This window comes from Acomys minous, assembly GCF_964271855.1.
Source record: "Acomys minous genome assembly, chromosome: 3".
Taxonomy (NCBI): domain Eukaryota; kingdom Metazoa; phylum Chordata; class Mammalia; order Rodentia; family Muridae; genus Acomys; species Acomys minous.
Genome location: NC_140485.1, coordinates 132,441,647 through 132,458,933, shown reverse-complemented (window position 1 = coordinate 132,458,933; position 17,287 = coordinate 132,441,647). Strand labels below are relative to the sequence as shown.

General features: G+C 42.1%; 1 protein-coding gene across 6 annotated transcripts in view; it reads right to left on the bottom strand.

Moving 5' to 3' along the window:
• Positions 1-17,287, bottom strand: part of ESR1 (estrogen receptor 1) — a 366,771-nt gene that overhangs the window by 47,507 nt on the left and 301,977 nt on the right. For all 6 annotated transcript variants that reach the window (XM_084775860.1, XM_084775859.1, XM_084775858.1 and 3 more), the window contains one exon: positions 15,649-15,787. In XM_084775860.1, the coding sequence (XP_084631986.1) occupies positions 15,649-15,787 (139 nt within the window). The remainder of the gene's footprint in view (positions 1-15,648; positions 15,788-17,287) is intronic.

The window sequence follows — 17,287 nt, the reverse complement described above, 5'->3', positions numbered from 1 at the left end:
ACAATCATAGTATATATTGTCAAATTGTCGTCAATCAAAATTTATCCTTTCCAGAGGAACTTTATTTTTTTTTATTTTTTTTCCTCCTTTATTAATTTATTCTTGTTACATCTCAATGGTTATCCCATCCCTTGTATCCTCCCATTCTTCCCTCCCTCCCAATTTCCCCTTATTCCCCTCCCCTATGACTGTTCCTGAGGGGGATTACCTCCCCCTCTATATGATCATAGGGTATCAAGTCTCTTCTTGGTAACTTGCTGTCCTTCCTCTGAGTGCCACCAGGTCTCCCCCTCCAGGGGACATGGTCAAAGGTGAGGCACCAGAGTATGTGAGAAAGTCATATCCCACTCTCCACTCTACTGTGGGGAGTGTTCTGTCCATTGGCTAGATCTGGGTAGGGGCTTAAGGTTTACCGCCTGTATTGTCCTTGGCTGGTGCCTTAGTTTGAGCGGGACCCCTGGGCCCAAATCTGCCTATCATAATGTTCTACTTGTAGGCTTCTAGGACCCTCTGGGTCCTTCTACTTTGCCTTTCTCCCATGATTCCAGAGGAACTTTAAATATTTTTAAGTTTAATTCTTTTTTGCAATTTTACATACATGTACTACACATGGTGATCACTTTTTTGTTGTTTTGTTTTTCAAGACTGGGTTTCTCTGTGTAGCCTTGGCTGTCTTCGACTAGCTTTGTAGACCAGGCTGGCCTCGAACTCAGAGATCACCTGCCTCTGCCTCTCTATGTATTGTGATTAAAGGCGTGTGTGCCCCACCAGGCCCAGCTGCTGATCACTCTTAACTGCCTTAGCTCTGCTATGGCTGTTTTTTACCCTCTCTCCACACCCTTAACAAATCTCTCTCTCTCTCTCTCTCTCTCTCTCTCTCTCTCTCTCTCTCTCTCTCTCTCTCTCTCTCATATTCATGTCTATTTGTTTTATTTTGTGACACACCAAGACTAACCAGGGACATCTGTGTGGTGCTGGCTTTGGGGATAAACACTGGAACCACCTGAGCTCAGCAGTGGGTACACAAGTAATGAGTTTCCCCTCCCCCTCCCTGCATTATCAATAGCCAACAGCTCAGTGGTAAAGGATAGAACCTGATTACTGATAAGACTGACCTTGACTTTGCGTAGGCCCAGTACTACAAGGGGTATGAGCTTTTCAAAGCTCCCCACTCTATCTATCTATCTATCTATCTATCTATCTATCCATCCATCCATCCATCCATCCATCCATCTAATCTATCTATCTTCTGGCTCTTAAATACTTTCTGTCCACTCTTCAACACTGATCCTTAGAGGGGATGGTCTAAGGGGCGTGCTTAGGGATGGGCTCATATCCATCATTTACTTTCCGCTTTCGGGCCCACCATGAGTTTCTGCATTCACCACCTTTCATCATAAGAGAACACTATAATTTGGGGAACATTTGTATAGCTAGCTTGTTAATGAGATGTTTAAAAAACCATATAATATTCTTTTACATATATAGATTACTATACTGCTTGAAGGAGCTTAAGTATCCTTAGTAGGATGTGAAACAAAACTGAGATAAATACACCAAGGTTAGGGGTAAGGCTCCCCATCACCCAGATGGCTTCAACTGCCCCCCCCCACCATGGATGTAGCAGTTGTGTGCAGTAGGACCTTCAAGAAAGCAATACGAGACCAGACAGATGCCTATTCTTGATAACTGTGTTGGCTCTTCGTCAGTCCTATGAATAGCACCCCTGCCCCTGATGCCGCTTATTAAATATTTCCAAAGCTAGAGCTTCAGGCCACAGGACCCGCAGAGACCATACCACCACCTTCTAGGACAACACGAAGCGGAGTGGATGCCATTGTCCTAGTTTACCTAAAGCTCCTCTGAGAAACAAAAGCAAAGGATCCTACTGTCTCCACAGTGATTGGCACTAATGTAAATCATCCTGGAAACCACGAGAGTGAACACAAAGCTTGAGCCCATCCCAGGCTTTTAGAGAAGCATTGTTGTTTCTCCCCCCAGCTCTTAGTCTTCCCGAGGATGATGGCTACTCTCTGACCACCCAGACCCCAATGGAGGGTTAAAATGGATTCTGAAGCAAGGAAAACAGGGCTCCTCCCAATGTGGAGAGCAGAGAGCTAATGAAACCCTCGAAGCAGCGTCCTTCTCTTCCACCTACACTTTATTGAAATGCTTTTGAGTCGTATTGTGTTGTAATTACATGCTATAGAAAACCCGACAGACATCTGCTTCAAGGATTGGGCCCTCGACTCTTACTAAAAACATTTCAATTCCATTTTTCCTAGGCATACACTCTCCAAATGCATCCATGAGGGCCCTCCACAAGTATTTCCATTTCATGTTTCTGAGAACTTAGAAGTAATGCAGGTTCCCAGCTTGGCTGTGGATGGACGTAAAGGGAACATCCTTAGAAAGCCTGGAGGTTGCTGTCTCTTTCCTTTCTATATTCTACTGTGATATTTGCTCCACACAAAAGAATTTGATAATAAAAGCTTTAAAAGGCCTAATAAAATAAACGCAATTTCCTTAATAGCCTCTCTGTTCCTTTTCTTTAGAGAAATTGTTAAAGAGATTTACTCTTTTCGATTGTTTTTGTTTGTTTGTTTTTGTGTGTGTGCTTAAAACCTTCTGTACATCTTGTAAGACATAATTCTCAACCTTGAGATAACTCTTTTCCTATAACTTTTTAGCCTGGGCGTTGAAGTTCTTCATTCATTTAGTATTAAATTTTCACATATGAGAGGGGATCAGATTCCTTTTGTCTGAGGAGAGAGACAATCCCCTTGGCATCCTGAGCACTTAATGAGTCTTCCCTTCCCTGAGCTTAGGTGCCTTCTGTGATGCAGTCCAGCTCTCGCAATCTCTACTTCAGTAGTCACTGTGCGCACTTCTACGTCAAACCACGCTGTCTGAATCTGACACGGCACTATGATCTTTCTTTCTTAAAGTGTTCTTAGCTCAGCCATCTAACCTTTCAGGTGGGGAGGGTACTTTTAGCTACCCTTGGTCCTTGATATTCCCATATGAACTTTAAAATCAACCTAGGATTAGGGTCATAAGCGCACACAGAGCTCAATTTATGATGAATCAATACATTTTTAGCAGTGAATACTCCTCATCACAGACACTCTTTGACTCTTTTCAAAGCTTCATGAGCTGTCTTTCAAGGAAGTTTTATAATTTTCTTGGTGTAGTTCTTACAATTTCATTAGCAAATTTATTCTAAAAAATATTATAAAAGTGTTGCAATTGCTAAGAATATATAATGTTAACTCATTTTAGTTGACAGATATAGATTTGATTCTAACCTGTTGATGATGTAGATTTCTGGTTAAATTTTCTTTTTTGAGGGAAATTATAGGAAAATAAAGAAGTCCTTATCTAAGAATGTTTTGAGCAGAATATATTATCTGTATAATCCTTCATAGTTTTTAAAAATGGAATTTTGGAATTTATAGGGCACAGCTGCTGAAAAATGGAAAATAACTTCATAGGCTTTCTCTCTCATGACTAACAAGCTATAAAAACAGAACAGTACAGCACACAATCTAAACTGTCTTACGCTCAGTTAGCTGAAGCCACAAACATTCACAGGAACCGCCTATTGGTCCCCAGAGTATAATTCATTTTGCCATTAAAATTCCCCTTTTGGTGGGAGGGGGCACTTGTTTTGGAAAAATAAGTGGTTGAGGGCAGAGAGAGTAATTGAGAGTGGATATGATCAAAATATGTGTCAGACATTATATATGTGTGGTTATTTTTAAGTTGGCAGAATTAAATTTGATTCTGACATGTCAAGGAATTAGAAGTCTGTCTAAATTCTTTGAGGGAAAAGATAAAAAAATAAGGAAGTTTGTGTATCTACCTATCTATATCTCAATATAGGTGATATATATATATATATATATATATATATGATATTGGCAAAGAATAAAATTTAAGATATTAATTTGGCAGGTGCTTCTGACTCTATGCAGTGTCAGCCGATGTCATGTGCCTGGTTGTTCCCAACTGCGTTCCTCACCAGCTGTAAGAACTAAGGATGCCTCAAGTTCTCGGGAATATAAAGGAAGAGACTGACTGAGCAGGTGGATTAAGTGATGCAGGATTTAATAGTGAAGGGGAGTCTGTGGACACCACTGCAGGGAGGGAGGCAGCAAAGAAAGAGAAAGAGTGAAATCAGAGAGGAAAAGGATTCAAAAGGAAAACACAGGGAGAAAAGACTAGTCGTGCAGACTGTAATTAGCTTATGATCCCTCACAGGTATCCACTGAGAGTAAACTGATGTCATCTGTTCTGACAAGCCACACAGTAGGAGCTTTGATGTACTTAACCCTGGAAAGTTTTGCAGAGATAATGCCCTTGGCTGCAACTGGAGCATCGCCAGAAAACGCTGAGTGACCCGCTAGCTTCATTTACTACCCGCCATTTATAACAGGAAGAAACAGCTTTTCAAGAAGTCGGCTGCAAACATTTCATAGACCGAGCTACAATTCTTGTAAGCTACTCAACGTGGTATTCAATGAAGCCATTTAAAACTGTTTTTTTATTTTAGATTTACTTATTTTATTTTATGTGTGTGATCGTTTTGCCTGCTGTATGTATGTGTGCCATATGCCTGCCTGGTACCAGCAGAAGTCAGAAGAGGCCTTTTAAGCCCCTGGAACTGGAGCTGCAAATGGTCGTGAGCTATCATGTGGGTGCTGGGAATTGAACTTGGATCCTCTGCAGGAGCAGTGGGTACTCTTAACCACTGATCCATCTCCCTAGCTCCATTGTTAAAACATTTAAGTGTTTGAGGATGGGAAGAAAGAGACAGAAGACTCTACCTGCTGTTATGTGACTGTGTACCAGGCAACCAGGAGGTGTTAATGAAACCCTACTTTGTTTACAAGAGAATTAAGCAGAGTAATATCTAAAGTAAGACCACAGAAAGTCAATTATTGATCAATATAGAGAATACTCAGCTAAGATACAAAATTGAAGAACTGTGATATTCACACATCATACACATAGTGTATAATATATTAGAAATACCATATTTACATACATAATTTTATGTATTTATATAAAATAACTAGCAATAATCATTATGTGCGACATATTCAAGGATGCTTAAAAACACTTCCAATAGGCACGTGTGCATGCACATAATACAATGAAACAGTTTGCTTTTGATAGCAAGTTTAAACCATAAAGATGTCAACACTCCCTAAACAATTTATAATTGACATAATCACAAGCATTTTGATGGGTGTTAATTTTAAGAGTCACAAGGAAAAAGGAACAAAGAATTGCCTGTTGAACTCTGAAAAAAAATTTCAAAAGGTTGTATTAGAAGGGATGTCACAGGCTTATTTAAGACACTGGGAACTTCCACAATTAAAGCAATGTGACACTGGACAGTGATTTCTAAATGAACAGACATTAGTAGGTGTTTAAATATTGAGAACAAGACAAGTATAATAGAAGATTTTATTGCACAAGGAAGTATGTAGCTCACACCATTTGAGAATACCTTGACTTGTGAATAAGTATTGGGACAACTGGAGAGCCATTTGGGGGCATTGTCTAAATTAGGGTTTCTATTGCTGCAAGGAAACACCATGACCCAAAAAGTAAGTTAAGAAGGAAAATAGTCTGTCAACAAAAAAAATCTTGGACAGGAACTGAGACATAGCAGGAACCTGGAGGTAAGAGCTGATGCAGAGGCAATTGTGTGTTGTGGGGGGGGATGCTGCTTTCTGGCTTGCTCCCAATGGCTTTTTCAGCCTTCTTTCTTATAGAACCCAGGACCACTAGCCCAGGGAGGCACCACCATCAATCACTCATGAAGAAAATGCCCCCCCAGACTTGTCTACAGCCTGGTCTTATGGGGGCATTTTCTCAATTGAGGCTTCCTCCTCTCAGATGACTCCATCTTGTGGAAAGTTGTCATAAAACTATTCAGGAGAAACATGGAGCTTGATCTTCAGTGCACACTTGAAAAAAATTCTAGAAAATTTAGTTGTAAAAATCCTCTTGATGCTGCAGCTACCGAGAGCTGGCGCTCCTGAGTCCTGCCTTGACAAACATCTCGACTGCTCGTGGCTCCTATCTCTAATACCACTCTTCCTTGAATGATGTACTTTGATTTAATCTATCATGCTCTGTTCTTCTCCTACCCTATGCTATTTTATAAAACGTATACTCTTCCTTTCAGAATGATGGTCTTCTGGGAGCAAATCCTTAGACTCTCTCTGTGCTCACTCAAGTCCAGCTCTCTGGTACTGTTGCTGCTTGCTTGTTTTCAAATTCTTTGTCCTTAAACTCAGAAATCCTGCAAGCCTCCTGCTAGATCATTTCCTCGACATCAGTCAAGTTTCCTGTCTACCCAGCGCCTTGAAATTCATCCTCTTTAGAAACCTTCCCTCAGCCCTTTGCACATCTCTCTCTCCACTATCTCAACTAGTTGCCACTTTCACTCCACAGTTGTAGCCAGGAAGGTGATACTCGGAGCTTGGGCCATCAAGTCTCTTCTGACCCCAAGGTTTTTGCTTTCCAGCTTGACATACATAATCTACAGACCCCTAGGGGCATCACATGTGAAGGGGAAACTCTTCCAATTCCCTGATTACTCTTTCTCCTGTCTCCCCAGTGTATCAACAGTTCCGAGGCAAGTGTGCTGCTCACTAGTTATCTGAGAACCTTTGTGATTGAGGCAGCAGGATGTAAGTAAGCTGGAGACCAGTACAGACTATGTAGTAAGAGAGAATTGGAGGGAAGGAGGGAGGGAGAGAGGGAGGGGAGGGAGAGAGATGGAGGGAGAGGGAGAGGGAGGAAGAAAAGGAGGAAGAAGAGGGAGAGAGGGAAGGAGGGAGGGAGGAAAGAGGGAGGGAAGGAGGGAGGGAGGGAGGGAGGGAGGGAGGGAGGATAGACAATATCATTCCCATATGCTTAGACCACTGGCCTGGGAGTCGTCCCTCCTGCATGATCTACCACTAGTACAATAGTCATGCTTGACCTCACAAACTCGACATATTCAGGACTTGGCTTATCCAGGGTCCAGGGTAGATACCTAGTATCATCTAGCAAGCACGGGAATACTGACAATGTAGTTGGAAATCTTCCCTTACCACAGTTTCTGCAACACCTCTCCAATGGACAGATCTTAGATGCTGTGCCAGTGGCAAGCACATGCATGCACATTAAGAAACTAGCTCACTCTTGTGGACTAAAATCAAAGAAGACACTGAACATTTGGTTTTAATATCTCTTGTGTATTTGAGAATATGAAGACAACAAAGGAGACTAGAGACTGACTTAGTACCACTCTCTAAAAGCATCTTCAGAAACATTTGATCCTAATCCACTGTGTCACAGTGTCACAATGAAGCAACAAAATCATACCAACAGTCTGCTATACGTGGTATCTCAAAACTGTGTAAACTACAGTCTCCTACCTTAATAAACTCAGCAACATCCTTTGTTTTCTTCCTGTCTGCCTCAAAAGGATGAGCATAGAACTATCTTGCCTTTGGAGTTGTGTGTATGTATATGTGTGCATGTGCATGCATGTACGTGTGTGTGTGCATGCCCTTGCATGTGGTGCAGTATACTTTTAGGCAGGATGTATGTATAATGAGCACAGTCATACTAAACACATGAAAATATCAAGAAGGAACCAGTGTATTGATACAGTTGAAGAAAGCTTGCTTTTTGCTCAGACTCCATGGCAATTAGAAAGTGACAGAAGAAGATAAACTTGGCATGGGCACTCTGAGATCTGAGCATCAATTATTTTTGAACAAATCATTCGTACACTGGGATGACCCCACTACTAGACAGTAAATGCTTGTCTCTAATTTTATCTCCTTTTCTATGCCTTCCAGTATCATGCAAACTCTAATGAATCTATTAGTTATGTGTGTGCTTGATGCAACAAAATGCCAAACAAAAGCAACTAAGGAGAAGAGGAATTTATCTGGGCTCACACTTGGGGCAGCAGCCTGAGGCAGCAGGTTATATTGCATCTAAAGTCAGGAAGCAACAAAGCGTGTCTGATCATATTCTGCTGGATCTCACCTGTTAATCTAGTCCAGGACCCCATCCTGGGGAATGGTGCCATTCACATTTAGGGGGTACATCTCAATTAACCTAATCTAGATAATCTCTCACGGGCATGCCCAGAGACTTGTCTTTTTAGAGAGACTAAGTCCTGTCAAGTTCAAGGTCAAGTTCAACCATCACACTATGCTTTTACACTCAATACAAACCTTTTGAATCAAAATAAATTGCGTTCTAAACAGCACAGACTTCAAAGTAGCCACCTTCCCTTATAGTTGTGCCTCGGCAGCACTCACAGAATGAAATTATCTGACTAGGGGTTGCCTTAGTGGCAGAGTATGTGCTGCCTTCTTTTCTGGGTAATCCCTATTATTATGCAAGGGGATCAAAGTGTCCTTTACTACATCAACGTGGAAAAAATCCTATCATAAAAAATCACACAATGGTGAAATGATTTGCTCATGCTTGTGTAGGTAAGTTACAATGTAAACAATATAGCATATTGTTAAATTAGGCAGTGAAAATTTTATTTCAATTTAGCAGTTGTTTCATTGCTCAAAATACATGGCAACTGAAAGCAAAGCAGCATATAAAGATTCAAGGAAAGCCAAATTAACCTCTCACACAGGATTAAGTCTTTGGGACTCTGCCCTTTCCCAGGAACACTTAGATATATTGAGTGGATCCTCACTGCTTATGCGCTTAATCCCCCTAAGGACTTAAACACCTGTGGCTTAAGAATTCCACAGCACAGTGTTGTTCTGATTGCTTTTGTTTTTAATTAGAAATCTTGGTTTGATTTTTTTTTTTTACTGTTTCCAATGTAGTCTTTACTTGTACTTTCATGATCAGTGGTCTAGATGATCAAATAGAACTTTCATGGCATACAATTATGTACCTGCTTCAAATCTTTATTAATATGTAGTCCTGCGTCATGGGTAGGACCTACTGAAAGCATATGGTTCAGCTGTTCTTTAGTCTGGGAGGTAATGTAATTACTCTTTCATCAGAGGTAGCAGTACTGATGTGGTACCCAGCTGTGCTCTCTTGTTTAATCTGGTTTGCTGTCCATCTCAGGGAATGGGGCCAGTCACATTGAGAGTCTGCTCCCTTCCTCAATTAACCTAACCAGGATAACTCCTTATGGGCATGGCTCTCATAGTGATTCTGTGTGTGTGTGTGTGTGTGTGTGTGTGTGTGTGTGTGTGTGTGTGTGTTGTGTGCTGATGAATATGTGTGTTGCGTGGTGATGCATGTGTGGGGGGTATCAAAGGTCAATGTTGAGTGTCTTCCTCAATTGTTCTGTACCTTACATTTTTGAGGCAGAGTCTTTGCCTGAACCTGGAGCTCACCGACCTGGTTAGGCTGACCGACCAGTGAGCCTGGGAGATTCCCTTGTCTCCATGTCCTCCATGCTGGGATTAGAGGCAGAGGCTGCCACACCCAGGTGTTAAGTGGCTGTCCTCCTGTTTATGTAGTAAGCGTCTTATTGATGGTGGCACTTCAAGATCTCGATTTCTCCTTCTCTTGGTGCCACTTTTACAGTTTATAGCTCTATGCTCCGAACAGGAAACAAAAGACTCTGGGAAATAATCAATTAGTTCTACCTGTTAAGTGATGAGAGTCACAAAGGCATAAACAACTAACCAAAAGCTCCAGGCTAGAGTATAAACTAGGAAAATGCAATCACACCTGTATTCTCATGCGCTCAGTGAAATACAGCTTCAAAGATAAAGCCAGAGCTGGACCGTACACATTTAAAAAAAAAAGCTGGACAAATGTTAGCATCCTTTCTCATCCCTTTACCATCTAGTTCCATAAACACGGAGAGGAAAACACGTAGGAGCAGAATCGGTTTCCTAAATGTAGTGCTAGGTTAGCAGAGGGTGATTCCTCGTCCACTAAAGCACTCACATGTTGTGCAACAATCAACTTGGGGGCAAATGAGGCAGAGGCAGACAAAGCTGAGGGCACAGGGCCTCTGTCAATACTTCCGGAGAGTGACGCCAAGTCCAGAGCGAAGCAAAGGGAATAGGTGGAGCTATCTCCTTCTCGAGACCAGTGTTGCTGGGAGGGGCTTTATTCTCTACACGGCTTGCCCACAGCCCGCTCTCCTGCTCCTCAGTGCCTCATGAGAGTCCTGCCTCCAACAGCACACACTTCTCAGGGGTGCACTTCTGAGCAGGCAACAGAAAGGGAGGCTCGTTTCCTCATACCCTAAAAACACATGTGGAAAGATCCCATTCTGAATTCATTAACTTATTTCAGAACAATATATCTTTAATTATTTCCAGTAAAAAAAAAATTCTGCAAAGAATTTAATGAAGTTTTACATGGGCGAGGGGGAGGGGAGCCAATAAAACCACTGCTGGAAGCACTGAAAAGGGATTTTTAAAAAAAAAAAAAAAAAAACATTTTTTTAATTTGTAATTTTCTGAAATATTTTTTTTAATCTAAAATGAGAACGCTTTTGTTTCTAGAAAAATGAGGTGGGTTTTTTTTTCCATTTGAAATGAATTTACTATCAGAAAACAGTCCTCTCTTTCTTAGAAAAGGCAGTGCATTCTATCTGGTAAAGCAACCTGTTTTTCTCTTGAGGGAAGGGAACTTATCCCATTCCATGCCTACAAGCGAAAGAACTTTTTGTTGTTCAATACTGTTTCCTGCAGGCAGAGCCTCCTGATGTGGGAGCAACCGAGGGAGCTGGAGCAACAACACTCTGGCCAGAGGCATGCTAGAATTCTGCTTGTCGAATTAGTCCCTGCTTTTCAGATGTATGAATCATTTTTTCCCCTCCGAGAGTGAATGGGAATCAAGAGAGAGAGAGAGAGAGAGAGAGAGAGCTTTGGCTTCCTGAGAAATCCACAAATATTTCTCAGAATTGGTGAGCACGGATGGCTCCAGCAAAACATCCCCTTGGAAATTGCACAGTCTCTGGAACAGGCAATTAGCATTGTGTCCTCTCACACTGAATCTGCCTTCCAGAGACATCAGACTTCACTCCTGCAAACGCCAAGAGACCCCACAAGGAGTGACGCGGGGAGAACAGGTTTGCTACTGTGTGCAGCCTCTGTTTTTCTGGTGTGAGGACACAAATGGGACTAAATGAAGAGACTCATTCCTCGTAGACGCAGAGGGCATATTTTGTGTGTTTTCTAGTGCCAAAACACACCAGTGGATTAGGTGCTAGAATTGAAAATGAGCTCTCGCCACTTCCTGATTGCTTTCACAGGCATTCTTAGTATCTTTAACTTTCCTTTCATAAAACACACACACACACACACACACACACACACACACACACACACACACACACACGGCCCAGAAGAAATTATTGGGCTTTTTTTATTTATACCTTTCTTTTTTGGTTTTCAGAAGAAGACTTGATGGCACAAATCATGTGGACCTCATTGCTGCGGGATCCAGGGAAGGACCAGACATGGTGGGCAGATGGAGCCTGGCAAGGACACAATTGGCTGACAAGCTGGTGACTACCAGGAAAGCTTTAACCCAGCAGAATCAAGATATCATGGGTTGTCATCAGGGGGTAAATTAGGGCAACAATTCTCTTTTAAATGGACCCAGGCTACAAACCACGCCCTCTGTTCATGAACCTGGGATGGCAGACCATTAGGTTTTAGTCTCAAAACCACCAGCTCCTACTTGCCAATGCAAACACTTCCATGACTCAAGGAGAGGGTAGGCACATTGCTCCTCTGATGGCTTTGTAAGACACCAGTGCTTGGGACTATCAGGGGAAACCCGAGAAAACAAAGCATGTGTGCAATTCAAGTAGGTAACGCTCCCACTCTTGTTAGCAGCCATGGGAACCCATGTGTTACGGGATGTGTAGAATTCAAAGCTATTTCCCTTCGCCATTTCTACGCAGCTTGGAAATGTCCTTTTAGAGGTGGCTCATCTTTCAGAGGCAGCTTCCCAAAGCTGAAGACACAACCACAGTGAAGATGCTCATATTCAGTCCCTACCTCGCAGCTCTCAACCCACCACTGGAACTGAAACTAGTAGGTATTTATAGTTTGCTGTTAAGATGTTTATTATCTGCACTGTGATGCGAAGGACAAGGTAACTGATTGTAACCAGAGAGCTCATCTCTTTCCCGGAGGTCAGAAGACAGTAGAGTGATGTTTATAAGCGCATTGTCAGTGGACCCTCAGAGCATCTTCTAAAGGTTTCTAAGAAGCTCCTGTTCCCAGTACCCTTCCTTACGCTGCATCTATCAGAGTCACCCATAGTTGCCGTATACAGTCACCGAGAAAGTAATGAAACACAGCTGAAATTAAATAAGACTGAATAGTATGTCGATGCTTAGAAGGATACTGGATTTTGATGTTCTAGATCATATTTTATCTTTTTAAACACATTTAAATATATACCTTTGTTTAAGCATTTTAATTATCAGTCACATTCATTTACAGCAAAAAGCTGTTTGTCACTTTCTAATTACATTCACAAGCTTATCTAAGGTGGGGGCTTTTTTGTTCATTTTTGAGACAGTTATACACAGTGTAACACAGGCTGGACTCAAACTGGGTATTCTCCTGTCTCATCCTCCATGGGGCTACAACTACAGAAGAGTACGACCAGACCCACATCATCTAAGTATCGGTTATTGTACTAAGACCTGAAATAATGGGGCAGGTTCTGGGAAAAATAAGAGTCCCTGCTTATCGCCTTTGAAATTTAAAAGTTGTTTAAGAGGTCTATGGAATACAGTCACAAGCTAAATGCAACTATGAGTTTAAAAAAAAAAACTTCCCAAGCAGATGGATAGTAATTTCTGCAAAGACTATAATGAAATAAGCCAGTAGCCAGTGAGCAGAAAAAAATACAAGTGAGTGAGTTTGATGACAGTGGAGGCTGAACTACTCACCAACCTTGGCGTTCTTTTCACTCAGGAAATGCTACCACAACAGCCATGGCCAGGGCCACTAAAAAGTATTGTGTAGCATCACAGAAGACTTTGTATGATGGAGGGAACACAAAGGTGGACAGCGTTTGGTTCTGGACCACAAGAAGTTTGCGAGCAGGAAGATAACATGACGACGCACATTCGTCTGGCAGGAGGAGGCTCCAGAGGACAGAGACACTGAGCACAGAGGACCCAGGCAAGAGAAAGCATGCTTTCTGGCTGAAGAGAAGAAAAACCTGAAGGAACGCTTTAAGGAGAATGGGTACCTGAAATGAGCCTTAAAGGCTGGGTGAGTTTCTAACAAGAAAGCCATTTTAGAACCATGGAAGAAACCTGTGATGCTGGCCAAGCATGTAATCCCCAACCCTCGGGAGGATCATGAGTTCACTAATAGCCCATGTCACATGGTGAGGCTCCATCACACAAATAAACCAAAGCACCAAAAGCTAATATTTTAAAACTTGAATTTGACATTTTTTTTCCCAAGTGGCAGGTCAACATCAACTGCCAAATATCTTGCGCCTGGACGAGGTCACCTAACCCGCAGCCCTCCCTCCTGGACTCCTGTCCACTAGCCTTCTTCATTCACGTCATCTGACTGAGTTTGCAAAAATCTGAGTTCAATGAGCTTATTAAAGCCGTTCTTGATTTACACACATGAGAAGCCTATGTGGCACTTTCAAGAGAAATTGAGAGTAATGGAGGCTTCGTCAGGAGTCACCAAATCACAGTGGCCCTTTGGGCCATTATCTCTGATGTCAGTGAGTATGTGAGACTTAAGGAAAAAGGAGTCGAAAACAAGAAGGCAAGACAGCATTGGGGAGGCACACAAACAGAAGATGAGACCATGAGGAGGGCTTCAGATACCACTCAGGGAAAACTTGTCAGGTCACTAGACAAGTTGGTGATGGATGAGACGGAGGCTACAATTTATCTATGCGGTAATGATGCTAAGATAGAAGAGAAGAACAAAGAATCAGTTTGATAAGAAAGGAGATGAAGCCAGGACTGGGGATGAGTCTCCATGCTGTTTGGTACAATAATGTAGAGCTATCTGGGAAAATGAGTATTCAACCATTTGTCATCCCTCGCCCCTGTCACAGACAGGAAACATCTAAAACGTTTGAACACTTATCATCTTGTCATACTCGGGGTGGGGGTGCTACCAGGGTCTAGGAGGCAGCTTCCAGAGGTGCTACCAAAATCCTACAATAAGCAAAACAGACCCCAAGTCCACGAAAGACTAGACTTGGGTGATAACTGTGCAAAGGATATTGAATTCTCATCCAGAATGATCTGAAACTCCAACTCTGGGTCTTTTTCTTTTTTTAGGTAGAAATGACTAAAGATGAAAACCCAGTTATTTGTACTTCCGTGCAAGGTGATGAGGTGATGAACCACAACAGGAATACGCAGAAAGGAAGGAAAAGTAAATGAGAAAACCCCAGGTAGCATCCCGTCATGACCTCTATGAGTTTTTCAGGTGAAGGAAAGTAAGAGATCTTTTGATATTTAAAATTCAATATTTTTTTTGACTGTTCCCAGAAAGCATTAGGAGATAAGGATAAGAAAGGTGCCCACCAAGTGGAGCAGCTCACTTGTTAACATATGAAAGCCTAATCACAGAGCGCAAGTGCCAGTCTTGGTGTTAAAAAAAAAAAAAAAAGACAAGAAAAAAGGATGTAAAGAAGAGAGAATGGGGAAGAGAGAGAAGGGTAAAGGTGGGCAGCACGTCCGTCTACCCTTCCAAAGACACCGTCCATGGTAGGACATTATTCCAGCATAGATGAAGTTCTAAGGAAAAAGCCTAGTGGCCTCTCCCCATGTTTAGGGAAACCATTCTATGGGCCCCCTAATCTACTTCTAGGGAAGTACCATCAAAGCTTCCTAAAAATTAAATTAATATCAAATAAAGCAGAAATCAGGTACTCGCCCAGTTCTTTGTCACTTGAATTTTGCAGTAGATCAGGAGGCGGGGGTAGAGAATCATCGCCCTTTCTGGGAGAGTGGAGATGAGAGGGCTCCCGCCTCCTTTGGGGTGCTGTGATGATTCTATGACGTAACTGAGAAATGAGTTAGCATAGCAGCTGGTGCCAGGCAGGGCCTATATCGGTGGAAGCATCTTTGAATGATAGCTAAATCCTATTGCTTTAAGAAATGATTGAAAAAAGGAAGGAACCAGGACCACTAGTGCAGGGCAACCCAGGGTAAAACGATAAACAAGGGAGCTGGGACCTGAACTCAGTCCCTGGAACAGCAAGTGGCCTTCAAAAGGCACAGGCCAGATTCCCTCACTGCAGTGCTGAAAAAATTAGACAGCGAAATGGAAAGGCCACTGTGGCTTGGATGTAAAGGCACCAAAAGATTATTTTAATTATTTTTTTGTAACTTCTTTTGATATAACAGAAGAGAAAGGTAGAGCTGGAAACTTCCAGTTTGTAGTTATGTGTTTGTGCTAGAGACAATAGGGTTAGGCAGAGGAGACGGCAAGCAGACAGCTCGCTTAAGCTTTCCATGAGCATGGCCGCTGGGCCTCTCTCGAGTCACACATTCGTAAAGTAAACCCAAGCATACAACTCTTTGAAGCTCCATGGAGTGTGGAACAAAGGAGCTTTGGCTCTGAACGAGTGGTTATGAAGGATGTTTCTCCAGGTCACAGCCAGGACACTCACCTGTCCAGGAGCAAGTTGGGAGCAAACAGGAGCTTCCCTGGGTGTTCCATGGAGCGCCACACAAGACCAATCATCAGGATCTCTAGCCAGGCACACTCTAGAAGGTGGACCTGATCATGGAGATTTAAGTCTCCAAAGCCTGAAACACAAGGAAAGCCCCACTTAGTTCCAAGGGAATGTATCCACCACAGGTGACAAGAATGTGACTTGAACATGAACTTGAACCAATGGGCTGTTTGTATTTTAGTAAGCAGAATAAAGAAAAAAACAATGATATGTTCCCCTTTATTCTAGTGGCTGAATAGGAGATTAAAGCTTTTTTAAAACTGTAAATAACAACAGGGTAGATGCCGAAACATCATAAAGAGGAAGATGAGACAAATAAAACTACTTTACAGGAAAGGCAAGACTTTTTTTTTTTTTTTTTTAAATCTAGCTCTGTCAATGAGTTTCTACTTGACTTTAAGGGCTTTTTTTTTTTTAATGCATTAATGTCATATCTGGAAAAATACACTAACTTATACAACCCATTTAACTGTCTGTAAAATTTGTACTTAGTAGATAAATTCTATTTAGGCCTATCTAATAACTTTACAAAGCTATTATTATTCATTTTTATTTAGTTGAAAACAGTTAAGTGCTTTAAACTTAAATTATTTAACTAAGTAGAAATGAGGACCCAGGAAGAACCAAAGTCATTAGTTATTTCTTCATTTTATTGCTGAGCCACAATCCTTTTTCATCAAGTGTGAAACAAAGGCTAATGAAATAACATATGCAAATAAATCATGCGGAGGATGAATCAGATGACTAAAAGTAATGTTACAATTACTCCTTGGAGGAACCACTGATGTGTGTCCTTGTTTTCCAGTGGTTGATTAGAGATTAAAGCCTCCTTCTCACTGCTAATGACAGTAGATGCCTAAACATCATGAAGAGGAGGAGGAGGAAGAGGAGGAAGAGGAGGAGGAGGAGACATATTTGGAAAAACAAGAGAGAAGGACATGATGGCAAGGAAGATCCCGTTATTAGGTCTCTCACTAAGGGTAGGAGGCAGTGCTAAGGGCTTCCACTAGCCAGCTCTTTTCATCTTTACTCATACAACAGCCGGAACAGCGAGGAGCTGATGTTCCTGAATCACGAAGGCTCAGAGAGCTTGCGTGTCTTCGAAGGACAGAGATTGCAATAGAGTCTTGAGTGTCGGTGCTTTTGAACAGGAGTGGCCTGACCTCTTCTGAGCTTTGCTGTAGAAGTTCAGAGCTGGACTAAATAAGTCCAACCACAGAGAGGCCAGAGCTGAAGGATTATTGAGTAAGCAATGGCAGGGGAGTTTGCTACTTTCCAAATCTGTGCCCTGCTCTTCACAAGGAGGCATCTCTTCCCACTTTATTTCCTTTCCCCTCCTCATCTTCACTGATGTGGGAGAATAGCCATGGGAATCCTTTGGTTGTGATGCTGTCTTCTTTGTTTGCTACTGACCTTGTTGTCCTCTATTAGAACCCACTCTTGTTTGTTGTTGTGACTGTGGTGGTGGTTGGTTTTGGTTTGGGTTTGTTTTTTGAGACAGGGTTTCTCTGTGTAGCCTTGTCTGTCCTGGACTCACTTTGTAGACCAGGCTGGCTTCAAACTCAAAGAGATC